At 37.4% G+C, this 18609-nt stretch overlaps 1 protein-coding gene across 2 annotated transcripts in view; it reads right to left on the bottom strand.

Annotated features, from left to right (window-relative positions):
• The window catches only part of ctdp1 (CTD (carboxy-terminal domain, RNA polymerase II, polypeptide A) phosphatase, subunit 1), a 132504-nt gene that overhangs the window by 103402 nt on the left and 10493 nt on the right, over positions 1-18609 (bottom strand). For both annotated transcript variants that reach the window (XM_067411829.1, XM_067411830.1), the window contains exon 8: positions 8336-9289. In XM_067411829.1, coding sequence (XP_067267930.1) covers positions 8336-9289 — 954 coding nt within the window. The remainder of the gene's footprint in view (positions 1-8335; positions 9290-18609) is intronic.

Genomic DNA, 18609 nt, shown 5'->3' on the forward strand with positions numbered 1-18609 from the left:
CACATTTGTTTAGTGAAGTTCAAAAGAGCTTTAGAGCTTACGGTAAAGACAGTTTTGCGACTATCAATTAATGATCTGTCATTCAATCAAATTCCATACTTTTCCAAACTGCATAGGAAACATGTATTTATTTAATGGAAGAATAGTTTATTAATACATCAAACTATTGTCTTATATTGCTGCCATTTTATAAAAGCATACCCAACAAATCAAAAGTAAAAAAAAAAAAAACATCTTCTATTCTGACTCAATAAAAACGACCAAAAGTGACAGTAAAGACATTTACTGTCAAACAAATGCTATGTTTTAACTTTTTATTTATCAAAGAATCATAAAAAAGCAGAACAATTGTTTTTAAAATTGAAAATAATTAGAAATGTTTTAGTACCAAATCGACATAATTTCTGAAGGATCTTGTGACAGTGGAGGCTGCTGAAAATTCAGCTGTCATCGAAAGAACAATTTGTATTTTAAATTACATTTAAATAGAAAACTTTTTTTTAAATTGTACTAAGATTTCAAAATATTAATATTTTTACTGTATTTTATCAAATAAATGCAGCATTGGTGAACAAAAGAGATTTCTTTCTAATACATTAAAATCTTAAAGACCCCACACTTTTGAACTGTAGCGTATAATTTAATGAAAGTTTATAAAATATCTGCAATGAAAAAAAAAAAAAAAAACATTCAGAGAATTAAGATTTGAATTTTGAAAACTCAACAGCATTAAAACTTTCTATAATAGCTTTTATGATGGAATTTAATTATCGAAAGCCAGCAGCAAAAACATCTTGATGAAGTGATTGGGTTTATAAAGTACAGAAGAATTGCATTGATTTGATTGTTTTCAATACCCTTGCATTTTGATGTAATTTAATGCATCAAATAGAAAATGCAATCACACACGTGATAAGTAAAGAGCACTGTTACACAATTCTACCTCTGCCTGCGGTCTGTATCTACGCATACATATTTTTCTTCCAGTGTAGTCAAAATTAAGTGCATTGCCATGAACAAAAGTTATGCTTGTCTTATCAAACAACACTAATCATGTTGGTCCAAAAAGGACATGAATTAAATCTGCTCTCAGCCACCTCCTGACTTTCATTATGGAACGTCCTGTTTCGCTGCTCTCGTCTGAATTAATCATGTGTGAAGTTGTTTCTGTATAAGCGAGGGATCAGAAAGCGGTAAGGACATCCACGCAATTACACAATCCAGCCACCAGACAAATAATTTGGCATCAAAGGCTGAGATCTGTGAAAAGCTGTCAAAAAATATACAGTACAGGAAGAGAAAGTTTGGCAGCTCTTCGCTTCTTTTTTCTCCCGTCTGGCTTTGTGGATTTCCTTCCACTCTTCATTAGCCGTTCAACTGTCTTGTGGTTGCTGTGTTTGGCAGAGCTGAGGGTGCTGACGGATGAACGGGGGTGGGTGGGGGGGAATAACAGCTAATACGACAGTGTGGTGACATTGGAGTGTGGCAATGTTTGCTTAATGCTTAATGGTGGCCAATTAGACAGCACTCGACAGTAATTACATTTGCACTTGATCGTCCAAGTGTGTGTCTCAGAGTGTGTGTGGGCTTTTTTGGGGGTGGATAGTGTCAAGATGAACAAAGAGGAACAATAGACTCATTTGAGTTTGAACAAATAAAGTTCATGAAGCTCCAAGACTGTGTCAGACTTGATGTTGACCTTCTGCTAATTCCCTTCCTGTTACTACGAGTGGTGGATGAAATACACAAATCAAGTACTTGAGTAAAAGTACAGATACGTATAATAAAGTAAAAGTATTTAGTACTCCTTTTCAATTTTACTTGAGTGAAAGTACAAAAGCACTGATTGATGAATGTTTATTTTGTAATTTTACATAGGCCACTATATATATTTTTTATATCAGCACTTCTCAAAGTCCGGACTCCGGTCCGGATCCGAACCCGGAGGGAATTCAATCCGGACCCGCCTCAATTTCGTATTTCAACAGCAGTAATTGTGTTAAGGGATTAAAAGTCTGGATTTCCTACTTTGATAAACGCATGTTAGAATCATTTGTTTAGTGTTTTATGTCTTTTTGGAGATGGTCAGAAATTAAAGCGAAGGCGAGATATTTAAAGTTTTCCTCGATGATTCAGTTGCCATGACATCCAGTAAGTGTAAATGGGCGCGAGTCGCGCAACGCGACACTTCACTGCAGCAAGCGTTTGAATGGGTGTGGAGCAAGTGGTTCTCAACCTGCGGCCCGTCACGAATGTAAATGCGGCTCGCGATATGCCGATCACAATAAAAAAAAAATTATATATATATATATATATATATATAATATATATAAATAATACAATTTATTTTTGTTTTAAAATTTAAATTAAAGTGAATTAAATAAATATAAATGAGCTATAATGCTTTATTTGTCATATAAAATAATTTTGGTGAGCATTTATTATTTTCAGACATCAGACAATGTAGGCTAATGACACAATCACTCAGTTAATGAAACAAACACAAGTGCGCGCTTAGGAAGAATTCAAACAGTAGCCATTAATTTTGTAAATTTAAGCCTGGTCAAAAATGGTCAAATTTGTTATTAGAGGAGAAAAACAAAATGAGGAACATACAATGAAGGAACACATGCAAACAAGAAGAGTCAGTATCGAAGGTAAGAAGAATCAGTTGAGCGAGATGGACGGCCTTCCTGTTTGCTCTGTAGTAAACTAGGCTACTTGACAAGCAAAACCTACAATTTCAAAAGACTGAACTGTGAATTCGATGTGTTTGTTTGATGTATTTTAAATCAGTAAAAATAACCGCATCATCGCACCCGCGGCTGGAATGAGTCCAACTCTGCGCGCGCTCGCGGATCCGATGCTGCGCGAGGGATTGCGACATGACAGAATGCTTGATATCGTCAGAGATTGTAATTACAATGCTCTCAATGTTATTTATAAAAAGAGCTGAGTAACATTTGCCTATTAAGGCGTTTATGTGATTGTTTGGTGACTATTGCGATGCTGTTGAAGAGAGTCATACAGTCATAAAGAATTAAATAGCAACTTAAAGTGATTTATGTTTGTGTGTTCATTGAGCATTACTGATAATTATTGTAAAGCTAATGTCAGTAAGTTAGTTTTTATTTGTTATTTATTGTGTGCAAAATCTAGGTATAATAATAGTATTTGCTAATACGATAACATTAAATCTGATTGGTTTGTATTGGTGACGTCATATGTAAATTATATGCGGACCGTGAGACTTTCATTTGGACCATTGTGCGGCCCACTGGGAAAAAAGTTTGAGAACCACTGTTTTATATAATCCTATTGCTCAAAATAATTATGGATGCAGATACTTAATATGTAATGCTGACAAACAATATAAAAACAGATGTCACATAGGGATAAATACATAACATTTTAAGAAATTTCTATAGCAGCAAGGGAGAGGAATTTGTATGCGTTATTTTAGTTTGTGTTAGAGCTGCATGATTCTGGATAAAATTAGAATCACGATTTTTTTTTATTCTCCCACTATTCTGAACAGACAAAATATTAGTTGCTGTAGTCTATTTAAAAATATTTAATTGAATTTATTTTTTTTTAAAAATGCCTTCAATGACTCACTCATAACTACTTCCCTTGTTTCATTACTGGATGAATCAATGTTTGCTGATTTGCTTTTTGATTGCTAATGTAGACTTCTGTGTTTATATCCAAACTATAAACTTTTATCTCAGTACTTTCTGTGATAAATTGTATGTAACAGAAATAACAATACTGTGTGGTTCACTTGCTTTCTTGTGAATCAATGTCATATAGAAATGAGATTGCATTGGTGTTTGAATCGCGATCTGTATGTGACACACAAAATTAAAATTGTGGCGTTCATAAAAAAGAAAGTCATTGTGCTACTGTTAAAAATTTTTTGTCTGGAAAAGAAAAGGTGTCTGGAGTGTCAGCAGTCAGTCATGACTGGACAAAAGAGGGCATCATATTAACAACAACCTCTCTAATGGTGATGTGGTGCACCTAGACTGATAAAGGACTGTACATGAACAGCAAATCCTATCCTGCTACAAAGATTCAGACATCAGATTAAGGTGAGAACTGACCTTTTTTTTTCTCTCTTACAGATAATGAGCAATTAGAGAAACATAATTTCACTAAGCACATCATTTGTGTTGACCTCTCTGATTAGCAGAGAGTTGAGACAAAGTTCATCTTTGCTGCTAATGGCACAATGCACCAATCAGGTGAGTCATATATGGCTCTTAAAAATTTACTCAAATTACTTATATTTAAACTTAATACAGCTCATACAGCTTAAACCACAGATAGGAGTAAGCAGACAAACCTGTCAAGAAACTTTTTTTCTTTTTATGGCTGATAATTTTCAAACATTAAACCTTTTATTTTGACGGAAAACCGTAGGAAGACCTTAAAGGATTAGTTCACTTTTAAATAAACTTTTCCTGATAATTTACTCACCCCCATGTCATCCAAGATGTCCATGTCTTTCTTTCTTCAGTCGAAAAGAAATTAAAGTTTTTGATGAAAACATTCCAGGATTATTCTCCTTATAGTAGACTTGAATGGGCACCAAACGGTTGAAGGTCATAATTAGTTTCACTGCAGCTTCGAATTGTTCAAAACAATCCCAGATGAGAAATAAGGGTCTTATCTAGTGAAACCATCGCTCATTTTCTGAAAAAAATTGAAAATTATATAAGTTTTAACCAGAAATGTTCATCTTGAACTAGCTCTCTTCTTCTTCTGTATCCAGCAGTGTAGACACTGCTAAGCATAATACTGCCCTCCACAGGCCAAAGTTTGAACTTTTTATATGCAATATGCTACTTCAATAGTATATAACAATTAGTTCAAACTTTAACCTGTGGAGGGCAGTAATACACTTAGCAGTGTCTACACTGCTGGAATTCTAATATAGAAGAAGAAGAGAGCTAGTTCAAGATGGGCAGAAGGTTAAAACTTAAATAATTTTCAATTTTTTTCAGAAAATGAGCAATGGTTTCGCTAGATAAGACCCTTATTTCTCATCTGGGATCGTATAGAACAATTTGAAGCTGCAGTGAAACTAATTTTGACCCTCAACCATTTGGTGCCCATTAAAGTGTACTTACTATAAGGAGAAAAATCCTGGAATGTTTTCATCAAAAACTTCAATTTCTTTTCGACTGAAGAAAGAAAGACATTGACATCTTGGATGACATGGGGGTGAATAAATTATCAGGAAAACTTTATTTAAAAGTGAACTAATCCTTTAAAGCTCCTCTTTGGTTGACAACAGTTGGTTTATAAGCACTTCTCATTAAAAGTATGGGAAGATGGTGGGTGCATGTTCTCAAATGCCATTAAAGCGACCCAAACTCAGACGCAGAGATGGAGCTCATGTGGAGCAGCATTTACTGTAAAACGAGTGACTGAGACACTGAAAACAATGGATGATGAGTGGATCAAGAGCAAATGTTTAGAGCCACACTTTGCACTGAAACACGTAGCACATATATTTATTTAATTAAATTGCAGCTTTTGAGATGATAAATCACACTAGGCCAAACCCCAACTTCGGTTTTATTTCAATTAATCATGCAGCCCTACAGGATGTCCCTAAGGCCAAATTTTGATTTGTGAGTTTAGTAAAATAAATAAATAAATAAATAAAATAAACATATTAATTAAAGCTGTAGTCTGTAACTTTTTTTGGTTAAAAATTATCCAAAATCAATTTTTGAGCAAGTACATAACCAGCCAGTGTTCAAAATCTCATTATCTTACCTCGATTCATAACGGTAAGCTTGCAATAATGTTTTATAATAAGAGCAACCTGGTGGATTTCCGCGGGAAATTCGAGCATGCAGCAGTTCGTCTGTAAACAGAAAGGAAGGAGTCCCGTCCAGGCTAGTCGGTTTTATTACGTGAGGATGCTGCTTGTAGCGGATCATTTATAGCCTGTTCTCACAGCAGCTGGAATAATTAAACTTATCATTTTGATGGCGGATTGTAATCCAGAAAGGTCCAAATGACAATCATCAGTGACAACTAGAGATTCACCCCTAGTCAAAAAGCAAAAGACTTTGGACTGTGGTGTGGCTACAGAAATTGAAATCTACAGGTAACACTAATATATACTAAATACACAGTCACGTGATGCTGATGTTGTTAACATTAACAATTTGAGAACAAAGTATAACAGTAATAATAATTTGTATGATTTGGCATGATGCGAGCTAAGCGATCCTTAGATTTAATCATTGGCAGCGCAATTTATTGTAGGCCTAATGCTTTTTTCCTCAGTTGGTCAGAACAAAAGTGGCAGACATGTTACTTGTTCAGATGATATTTTCCAGTGAAAATTCTTATATTGGTCATACTTTCAAGGCGTAGAATCTGATTGTGAAGTTCAGTTTCAACACCGGTGCGGTGATTGACAGCAAGCATTTGATTCATCCGCGCGGACGAGCTGTGCCGAGGCACAACGCACGTACAGATAACTGTTCCGCATATGACTGCAATTGCAGGTTTCAAACAGAGATGGCGACAAAGAGGAAAAATCGCAGACTGCAGCTTTAAATCATAAAAATAAAAAAACTATCAAAATAAAACAAATATTTTGATTTATTTTGAGACTATTAAAGGTGCCCTAGAATTAAAAATTGAATTTATCTTGGCATAGTTGAATAACAAGAGTTCAGTACATGGAAATGACATACAGTGAGTCTCAAACTCCATTGTTTCCTCCTTCTTATATAAATCTCATTTGTTTAAAAGACCTCAGAAGAACAGGCGAATCTCAACATAACACCGACTGTTACGTAACAGTTGGGATCATTAATATGTAAGGCCCCAATATTTCCATATACCAGCTCATGTTCAAGGCATTAAACAAGGGCAGGACATCTGGATGTGCACAGCTGACAATAGCGAAAAATGGCAGATGGAGCAATAATAACCGACATGATCCATGATAACATGATATTTTTAGTGATATTTGTAAATTGTCTTTCTAAATCTTTCGTTAGCATGTTGCTAATGTACTGTTAAATGTGGTTAAAGTTACCATCGTTTCTTACTGTATTCACGGAGACAAGACTGTCGTTATTTTCATTTTTTAAACACTTGCAGTCTGTATAATGCATAAACAACTTCATTCTTTATAAATCTCTCCAACAGTGTAGCATTAGCACTATCAAACTCATTCAGAATCAAATGTAAACATCCAAATAAATACCATACTTACGTGATTAAACATGCTGCATGACGAACACTTTGTAAAGATCCATTTTGAGGGTTATATTAGCTGTGTGAACTTTGTTTATGCTGTTTAAGGCAAGTGCGAGCTCCGGAGGCGGGGAGCACGAGAATTTAAAGGGGCCCCAGCCTGAATCGGCGCATATTTAATGATGCCCCAAAATAGGCAGTTAAAAAAAATGAATTAAAAAAAAAACTATGGGGTATGTGTCTATGAAACTTCAGACACATTCAGGGGACACCTTAGACTTATATTACATCTTTTGAAAACACGTTCTACAGCACCTTTAACAGACATCAGAAAAATGTGACCTTAACAGCTTAAAATAAATAAATAATTTATTATTGACTTAATTTTGTTATTGTCCTAACTTATTAAATGTATTAAATCTAATTAATCACAGGGGGTACTTCAAGTAAATATATTAGCTCAAAAGAAGTTCAGCAGACAAAAAAGTTGGTAAATCCCTGCATTGCATGTAAATATGAAATGACGTAAATTTGTGCATTTTAATGTGTTTGAAAGACAAAAGCCTTAAATGACTCACTGAGTAATAATTCAAATGATAATTTATGTGTTTGTTAGGCGCTGATTAGAAATGCAATGTTGCAACGTTGAGAAAACACTTCCTAAAAGTGAAATGATTTCTGTAAATCCAGTGATCAAATGATGTGTGGGTCTCAGTTTTCAGTGATAGGTACGACTATTTGCTGGTCTGTGTGCAATTCCACATACCTTGAAGACCTTCTAAACATATATGAGCAGTAGGTTTGTTTAGAAAGGAAAATTGGGGAGGGAAAAAAAAAAAAAAAAAAAGTAGTATGGACAGTCAATAATTGATGAATAATTTACTGCAATAGTGAGAATAACATGTAATCATGTAATCAATAAAAACGTAACTGTAGTTTGATTATTTTAAAGTATTTTAAAATGTAATGTAATCTAAATACGAGTACTTAATTTTTGGAATCTGATCCAGATTACATATAATCAGTTACTACCAATCACTACTGACTAGTCACTTTTGAAAATGTACCTTCTTTACTTGTGTTTTAAGAATGCGTGACTCACCTGCACGTGCAGCAATTAGGTGGGTGGTGCGGTTAGGGTCTTTGGCATTGAGCACCAGGGTCTTGCAAAGCTTGGCACCCAGTGCCTTGGCATGATACCACTCTCTTGTGCGCTCCATTGGGTAGTTGGTGGGATACAGGCCACTGAAAACAATTGTAGTGCCCTCCAGTGTGCGGCCCTTCAGTTCTGGAACAATTTTTCGAATGTCCGGACTCTCTGAACGGTCTTTCCTAAGGAAGGCCTCATAGCGCGAGTAATACTCACTGTGGATGCGAACCAAAACCTCCTCCAAGTAAATGAGGTGGTCGTCCTGGTCAATGTCTTCCTCTTCCTCATCATCCTCATCCTCCATACTATGATCTAATGACTCCTCACCCATAGTGACACCTGACTGCTCGCTGTTTTGAGACTCTGTTTCAACTTCCTTCTTGTCAGAACAGCCGTTGCCTAAATCACAGAGACCTTCAGGATTTGTTTCTGGGACATCATCACCCTCTGTCCTTTGTTTGTCCCCATCCCCATCATCCTCTTTGCTTTTACACTCCTCCGTTTTTGTTTGTTTGGGTTTCCCAGCATCCACTGGCTGTCCTTCGCCATCACTGTCAGATAATCCCATTTTACCCTCACTTTCGCTGTCGCTCGAAAGGTCAAAATCCAGATCATTGGCAGTGGCGTCAGGAGCAGCATTTGGGATGTCAGTCTCACCTGAGGTACATGTCACACCTGAGCTCCCCTCGCCCTCCATTTTTGCATTACTCTTGTCACTTAAATCTCTGCTCTCACTCTCCCCTGTGGGCTGAGTCCTCTCATTGGCTAAAGCTCCCTGAGTGGTGGTGGCAGAGGACGAATCCTCATGCCCGGTTTTTCTGTCCTTGCTGGATTTCCTGAGGCCGTTTCTCTGTTCTTCCTGTCCTGATGATTCCAAGTTCTCTGCAGGTCGCCCAGCCTGGCTACCTACAACATGGTAACAGAAGTAATGCTTGGTTACTATGAATATAACAAATAGTTCTCTTTCAAACATTCACTCGTAGAGTTGTCAAAAGTACAGACTTTGGTATCAATCGGTACTGAAATTTTAAAAATGTGATTATTTGTGTTCTGTTGAGCATGGGGCGTATTCACAAAACATCTTAAGGCTAAAAGTAGCTCCTAAATTGCCAATTTAGGAGAAACTCTTAAAAATAATGGGCGTGTCAGTCCTAATTTTAGGAGTCCTACATTTTTGCTCTAAGAGTATTTCACAAAGCATTTTAGCACTAAAACTAGCTCCTAAATCTGTGAAACGTCAGGAGTAGTCAAGAGGACTCCTAAGTCACTAAGACCAAATCACAAACCGTCTTAATCCACCCAAAGACACTGTACACCAGGGGTACTCAAGTTCAGAGGCCAAGAGGGCCGCATTTTAATAAAATGAAACGCGAAGGGCCACAAATTATAACTTGGATCATACGACTTTTATTTAGGCCTACTAAAGACAATATTTGTAGTTTTACTGTTTATTTACTAAAAGTGCAGTTTATTATCTAGCTAAGTCTTAATAGTATGGTGTCCTTTTTAAAGTGTCATTGAACATGATAAATGGCATTTAAAAAAAAAGGAATAATAGCTTGTCTTGCTGTATGTACAAATGCATAAAGAAAAACAAGAACTGATGAAAAGAAATCCTTATTCATTTGAAATGTCTGCATTGTTTTCACAAGAAATTTAAGGTCTGGCTGTTGTTCACCGGCTGATGAGAGTTTGTCCGTAAGATGAAAACAGTGCACTTTTTTTTTTTTTTTTTTTTTTTTTTTTTACATTCAATTGCACCTTATTTCAGTGCTGACACTTTGTGGACAAACTAAATTAGTGCAAAAACTATTCAATGCGGGCGTGCAAAGTGCCTTCAGTTTATATTGTTCTTTGCGGTTAGAAAAACTGTGCTGCGCGTACACGCCAATATTCACGCTAATTTTGAACGCAAATTATAATAAAAATACATTTATATGTAGCATGATGCGGGCCACAAATTTAATGCTGACGGGCCAGATGCGGCCCACGGACCACCTGTTGAATACCCCTGCTGTACACCATTGAGGCAATAGCGATAAAGCCTTAGGTGCTCAACTTTTTCTTCATAAATGTAATACATTTTGATTTATAGATTTGAATCTACAATGAGGTGCCAAAAATAAATCTTTAACAAATAAATAATATTGTCCAATGGACAATACCTGTGGCAGTGGTTTTCATGAGTTCACATTTACAAATGATTGAATAGAGTATTAAGCATTTTTGGTCGGCTATCCAAGGGGATCGAGGGCTCCGAGCTTGGAGTTAGCCCAAACCCAAGTTAGCCCAAACCCAAAGTTCTCCACGTATCCCCAGCCGAGAGTGAGTGGCGGGACGATGCAGAAAACTGTCAAAGTAAGTATAGGCGAGTCGGCTCTCATCTGTGTATATATTCCTCCTCTCAAGCTGATTAGAGTGTTTGAATGTGCTCCTCCCAAACTTTGTTTATAAAACATATTTTGTCACTTGAATTCTGCATTCTCATCCAAGAGGCAGAAAATTAACTGTATATACACTAGTTTAATTAGTGATACTTAGCCTACATTTTAAAACCTTTATTTGACTATGGCAACATTTTTATTAAAAATATTTATTTGAATAGGGCAACATTTTTTTATTTTAAAACCTTTATTTTAATATGGAAACATGACACCTCATTCTACAATATTTCTATGATTAAATCACTGACAGAGACTCCTCCCCCATCAGCCAATCAGCATACTCCATAGCAACGAGGTCAACCCCACCCTTACTCTTAGCTTAAGACTTTTCTCTATTCCTTAGTAAAAGTTAGTCTCAGCAACTTTGTGAATAGGTTTTAAGAGAAAAGCTAAGCTTAGCTAAGAACTTTTACTGCTATTTAGGAGAACTCTTAGTGGTAAGATAAAATGTTTTGTGAATACAGCCCCAGATTCGTAAACAACTCTGACTGGCCATAGTGTTGATGCGCTCATTGGATATGTCTGTGATTGGCTTAAAATTTCAGTATTTAAGACTACCAGACTAGGTAACGAAGACGGTACTTTTGACAACTCTATTCGCTCAGTATCTCACTATAGAAAATGCCTCTAGCATAACAGATCCTGGAAGCACCAATAACGACAGTGATCCAGGAGTCCTGCCTCGCTGGTACCTTTATCATTCTTGATCTCTTCCGCGTGAAGATCAAATCGGAAGCTATCCTTCAGCAGGGCCTGTTTTTGGAAATAGTTGTTTAACTTTTCTTAGACAAGCCATCAAGGTACATCACCGAATGCAGCTGTTTTGCTAGCGGGTCTATTCATTGTCACTATGAATTATTTGCTTGTGTATACTAAAAGAATTAAGAGAATTTGCTGTAACACGTTAGTTCTTTTTCCTAAATGGCATGATGTGGTGAGCTAAGGCATTATCTCTATTATAGCGACCGCTAGTTCTGAAAGCGGCAGAGCGAAAGCAGAAACTTTGCAATGATCTCCTGTAAGGATCTGCATCCTTTGTGCATGCCTGGGGGTGAGACATTCTCAGGCAGCACTCACAAACCCCAAGTGCTGACCTCACTTTTTTTCTCTTCACATCAAGTGTGCTAGAGAGGAGTGTGGGTTGCAGCTGCTAATAAAGGAGACCCCTGCCTTTCTCCGCCACCCACAGAGGAGACTGCAGGCCCCTGCATCATGCAGCTGGGGTGAATTTATGGATGAAGTCTCCCCTAAACTGCCTACCCTCTTTAGACCCTTAACAGATGAAAGAAAGGAGGATGATGAAGATGAAGAATCTATCGCTCATCTGTTGGAGGAGGAAGGTGAGGAGGATGAAAATGACACAATCCTCCCGCCGAATCCCTCCCGGCCAGGCACCACTCTAAGTGAAGGGTCGCCCTCCCCAGCTCAGGTGTAGCTCGACCTACTAGTAGTGTGCCGGAGGGCAACAGCAAAACTCTCCATTGACTAAATGTCACAGCAGGTGGGCCAGGGAGCGGAAGGAGACCTCTATGATGGCAAGACATTGCCATCACGTGCCCCAGCCATTAAACAGCTCATTCCAGTGGTCCCCGTGTGAAACATTTCTGGGATAAGCCCTTTTCACACAAGATTCCTGTAAAAGGGTTTTCCAGGATGGATGTTAATAAAATGAAGGAATTAGGGATTGCAAATCCCCCTCCTGTTGACCTGTCAGTTGCACATCTCAACCCTAACCGCAAGGCAGCCTTTTCCTCTGCCTCACTGCCAGGAAACACTGAGCACTTAGAAGCCTCTGTGTTTCAGAAGATCTTTCGTTCTTTGGCCCTGGCAGTGAGGGCTCTTAATGCCACCTCTCTCCTTACTGCTTATCATTCAGAGCTTATGGAGGAAATGAGGAGGCAAATGGATGCTGAGACCAAACCCAGCTGTCCGGAAAGAAATCTGTTATTGTAGATCTCAACCTGAGAACTTCCAGGGGCACGGGTCCAGAGCTGTGGTCACAGCATGAGCTTAGCAATGGTGGGTGAGTTCGCTCTGTGGCTGGGATTGTCATGGCTGTCAGGTCGTGTTAATTTCGTCACCTATTTTTAATTTAGTCATAGTCTTAGTCTTGTGCCAAATGTCCTTGTTAGTTTTAGTCATATTTAGTCATTCACATATCTTTTTTTGTTAGTCAAGTTTTAGTCGACTAAATGTCTCGTCATTTTAGTCTAGTTTTAGTCAAAAGAAAAACTTGACTAAGATACCTTGAGTTTAGTCGACTAAAAGTCTTTTAATTTTAGTCTAGTTTTAGTCAAAAAATTTTTAGTCTTTTTTAAAAAATAACACATTATTACTGAGATTATTACTGATAAACATTTCAGTAAAAAAAGTGTTTCACATATCTCAAACATTGGTTAAATGTCATAATTACCTGACAAAATACACTTGTTGAAAGATTTTTGTTGAATGCAAATGTTAAACAATTAACATTTCAATTTCTGATTTAGAAGACACATTCACAAATGATTAACCTGTTCTGAAGAGTATTTTATTTTAACCAACACAATTCAAAAGCTAGCATGTCGTCGTCGCTCGTCACTCGTCACTCGTGTTCGCTTTGGGTGTGGTGTGTTCAGCAGTTTCGTGTTGCAGCCACAGGCGTAAGAGACCTGTAAAGCCTCGTTTACACTGCACGCGTGTGCGGCTCGTTACGGCTGCGACGCGGCTACCGGAGCTGATACACGGCCACTAGTCAATGCTTGTGTTTACACCAGCCGCGGTGCGTTTGAGAAGCTCAAATACAAAACAAAGTCAAAATAATCACCCTGTGTAAACTCCCGCTCATATTTTACATCACTAGAAACTGACGACAAGAGATTCGAAGTTAAAAACTTGAAATGTCTTTGTTTGAGTTGACATCGCGCAGAGGAAGGAACAACACCATGCCGGAGCCGTAACGAGCCGCACATGCATGCAGTGTAAACGAGGCTTAACTTGAGCAACAGCGCGAAGCCGCAAACTCGTTCTGAATATTTTAAAGGCGTAACAGCTGATGAAAAAGCAAAGACGATTGTAGACGAAAATGAACAGAGATTTTATCTTAGTTTTTATTTTATACAAAACATTTTCGTCTCGTCTTTTTGTGTCAACAATAATGCATGGTAATTTAGTCTTAGTCAGCGTTTTTGGACAGTGGTGCAGTCTTGTCATCGTCTCGTCTTAGTCATGAAAAAAAAGGTCGTTGACGAACATATTTCGTCTCGTCTCGTCTGACGAAATTAACACTACTGTCAGGTAGAGAAAATGTGGACTTCTTGGACGCTCCATTTGAACCCAAAGCCCTTTTCAGGGCATCGGTCACTACTATGCAAAAGAGGTGTGATTTGAGAAAACGGGAGGGCGAGGCTTCCCAAAACTGCCTCCCTCCCAAGTCCACTGCTAGACCTCCTTAACCAGCATGAGTCTGATCATGCCAACTCTAAGAAGGGTAAGAGAGTAATGGTCACTCAGTAATCCTGATCACCCCGAACTGGCCAGGGAAGTTGTGGCTAACAAAGATATTTCAACTAGCTTTTAGTTGAATTATCTTCATTTTAGGAAGCTATTATATTAGGTTATAAAAGCATGGGTCTCAGTCCTCCAGACGGGCTGAGAGCTCATTCTATAAGAGGTATGGCTACCTCATTGGCACTGTTTAAGGGCATTCCAGTTCAGGACATTTGTGCGGCAGCAGGTTTACATTCAGGGAATAGTTGCAGGTTTGTGTTTATATTACATATATCACTGAGTTGGTTGACATGCCTGCTTTGGACAGCAATCTGCAATACGGGAGTTGTCTATATTCCATAGTGAGATACCAAGTGAATGTTTGATCGAGAACATTAGGTTACTTACGTAACACCGGTTCTCTGATAACATGAGTGAGGTATCTTACCACACTTCACTTTTTTGCAGTTTCACAGAGAAGAGATATGCTGAGAATAAAGTAGGGACCACCGGCGGTATTTATTTGGGAGGCGGGAATCCCACATCATTATTGGTTTGTCAACTGACAGACGTACTGTTATTGGTGCTTCCAGGATCTGTCACGCCAGAGGCGGTTCTCATAGCGAGATACCTCACTCATGTTATCAGAGAACTAGGGTTACGTAGGTAACCTAATGATTTCATATCAGTTAATATGTACTTTTTTATATAAAAAACATTGCATATACTGAGCAGTGATTTTAAACCAGCAAAATTACAGTAGGGCTTCAGACCTACTTGTGCAATGGTTCTCAAGCCACAAGATGACTTAAAGTTATAAGCATTAAAATAAGCAAAAAAATAATAATTTAAATCACCCCCTTACGACGGTTTTCTTTTTGAAGAACCAGGATTCAAAATGCCCATCTTGGTGTGTATTCAGATAAATACAGTCAGTTTTGGAACATAAATAGTTTAGAAAGAAAACACATGTTTTATAGCAGTATATTGGTTGAATGCATAAGCTCATAAGCCTAATAAATGTGTCAAGTTAATCAAAGAACAAAAGGCAAAGAGAAAATCACTGCTCTTGACTGAATAACTTTTCTAACTTTAATTTTAAGCATTAAGCTGTATTTAATTTTTTACAATGAAGACTATCCAGTGTTATTTTACATTTGATTACATTAATTTCTGTAGTAGCCTATTTATTACCTGAATACTACTTTTAGACCCACCTGAAAAACTTAAAAGCCGTGTTTATTTCATTTGTCTCATTCTATTGTATTTATTTGTGCTATCATTTGCAATTTGTCCTTTTTTTTTATTACTGACTGTTTACTTGTCCTTTATTTGTAAATTTAGTTCAAGCATTCAAATAAACCATCCCTATGTGTAATATTTTAATCAGCTAGAAACTGAGTTAAATTATTTTTTTAAAAATCCTTTCTAATCCATATTTCTTCCACCTATGTCACATGTGACCTTTCCAACTTGATTACGTAATCACAGAAGATGAGCATTTGTGGTTAAAGTGTTTTTTTTGACTGATCATTTCACTAGATAAGACCCTTATTCCTCGGCTGGGATCGTGTAGAGCCCTTTGAAGCCGCACTGAAACTGCAATTTGGACCTTCAAACCATTGATCCCTGTTGGAGTCCTCTATATAGAAAGAAATCCTGTAATGTTTTCCTCAAAAACCATAATTTCTTTTTGAATAAAGAAGGAAACACATGAACATCTTGAATGATGTGGGGGTGAGTAAATTATCAGGAAATTTTAATTCTGAAGTGAACTAATCCTTTAAATACTTTTGTTGAGAACCATTGCACTAGACATCTAATTGGTCAGACAACCACTAACTAACTGATTTTTGGGAAAATGTAATTTTGCACATCCCTCACATGATTTACAGATGGGAGGCCAACAACAAATGCTTTCAAAAGAGAAGCTCCACTTGAACCCCTGTTCACCCAGTGAACTGAGTTCGCAAACAGACATTTCTTATGTTATTTTAATTTCGTTTCCAGTGTACCCAGCCCTCAAGGACTTATACTTCATATTGCTCTTAACAGAAAGAGGTAGAGTTTTCTTCAGCCTCTGCATATTCCTGTGAACTTTCTTTAGTTTCTGAAGGAGTAAATCAGTTTTATAGTTCCCCTGCTGGTTGGCACATTGACCTCCACTGGCTGTGCGTTCCCTGGAGCTGCTGTAAAATGCATCCTCTGATAAGAAGATTATTTTAGTGCTCACACAGAGGGGTCACACATATGCCTTTATTAAAACACCACCATCACTTCTTATTAAACCCTTCCTGCTGGAAAACGAGTGGAGCTACTTTTCCACCCAGAAAAGTTTGACATTTTAAAGCAAATCTAATCTCCTTTGTCAGTAAATTTAGAATGTGAGCAATATTTAGCTGTAATAAAAATGAACCAGAAAATAGTACTCAAAAAAAAAAAAAAAATTACATTGATAGACTGAATAGAATAGAATAGAAATAGATGTTCCAATACCAAGTGGCAACACACAGCATTTTAAGGCATCATACGTGAACTCCCGACATGATGGTTTTTTCAAACAGCAGTTAGTAAAACCATTTTGTCTCCACTTTAAACAAACTCTAAAGATGTGGGTTAGTAAATTTTCAGAGAAAATTTATTGGGGAAAAAAGCATAATTTTCTATCAATAGTGTGCAGCAAATTCATGAACCCGATGCAAAATCTGCATGTGGAAATCTTTCGCCCTCACGCAAAATCCCGATCACGTGGATTCCTATTGACTGAATGAATGACTGGATTTTTACTGTTAAAATGCACCAAACAAAGCTAAATGTGACCACACCTTAAATTCTTGACTGCATTTTACTCCACTTCCCTAAATATTTCCCCTCAGGGGAATACCCACTGCCAACTTTGCTGCGTTCAACTTCGTCAAATGGTAGGGGTGTTGAATTTAAGTTAATACGTTTCTACGATGCATCGCGATGCGGACGTGGACGATGCATGTGTGTCCGTGCATGTGTGTGTGTATGTGTGTGTGCGTGCGCGTGAGCTTTATTGTAACTTAAAGTGTTAGTTCAACCAAAAATTAAAATTCTGTCATTAATTACTCGCCCTCATGTCGCTTCAAACTCGTAAGACCTTCGTTCATCTTCGGAACACAAATTAAGATATTTTTGATAAAATACGAGGTTTTTTTTATCCCCTATAGAAAGCAACGTAATTATCACATTCAAGGTCCAGAAAATTAGTAAAGACGTTAAAGATCGTTAAAATAGTCAACATGACTACAGTGGTTCAACGTTAATGTTATGAAGTTACAAGAATACTTTTTAATAAAAAATAATGACTTCATTCAATAATGTCTTCTCTTCCATGTCAGTCTCCTATGCAGTTGACGTAGTAAACACAGTGCAGCGCTTCTGGGTTCTAAGTCAGAACACCGACATCGTGATGCATCGTGGAATCGAATCGAATTGTTGACATGATAACCGACCATGGTTTATAGTCCTGAAGCACAGCACTCTTCTCTCTGAAATCTGCATGCTCGCACAAAATTCCTGATCATGTGAATTCCTATAAACATGACTGGACTTTGCCAAACAAAGGTACATGTGGCCGCCCTTACAGTATTAGTTCACTTTCAAATTAAAATTTCCTGATAATTTACTCACCCCCATGTCATCCAAGATTTCCATGTCCTTCTTTCTTCAGTCGAAAAGATATTAAGGTTTTTGAGGAAAATATTCCAGGATTTTTCTCCTTATAGTGGACTTCATTTGACCCCAAATGGTTGAAGGTCATAATTACAGTTTCAGTGCATCTTCAAAGGGCTTTAAACGATACCAGACGAGGAATAAGGGTCTTATCTAGCAAAAACGATCTGTCATTTTCTAAAAAAGAAAAAAAAAAAAAATGTATATTTTTTATAAACACAAATGATCGCCTCGCAAGTGCTTCCGCCAGACTGTCTTCCGTATTCTTCAAAAAGCTTACGCTGTATGTCCTACACCTTCCCTATTCAAATTACAGAACGACCGCAGCACCAGTTCAGTTTTTTCTGTAAATTAAATAGGGAAGGTGTAGAACATACAGCGTAAGCTTTTTAAAAAATACAGAAGGCAGTCTGGCGGAAGCACTTGCGAGGCGATCATGAGGTAAATAATCCTGGAATGTTTTCATCAAAAACCTTAATTTCTTTTCGACTGAAGAAAGAAGGACATGGACATCTTGGATGACATGGGGGTGAGTAGATCAGGAAATTTTCATTTGAAAGTGAACTAATCCTTTAAGGCAGTATATATATATATATATATATATATATATATATA

Source organism: Chanodichthys erythropterus, chromosome 15 (assembly GCF_024489055.1).
Source record: "Chanodichthys erythropterus isolate Z2021 chromosome 15, ASM2448905v1, whole genome shotgun sequence".
Taxonomy (NCBI): Eukaryota; Metazoa; Chordata; class Actinopteri; order Cypriniformes; family Xenocyprididae; genus Chanodichthys; species Chanodichthys erythropterus.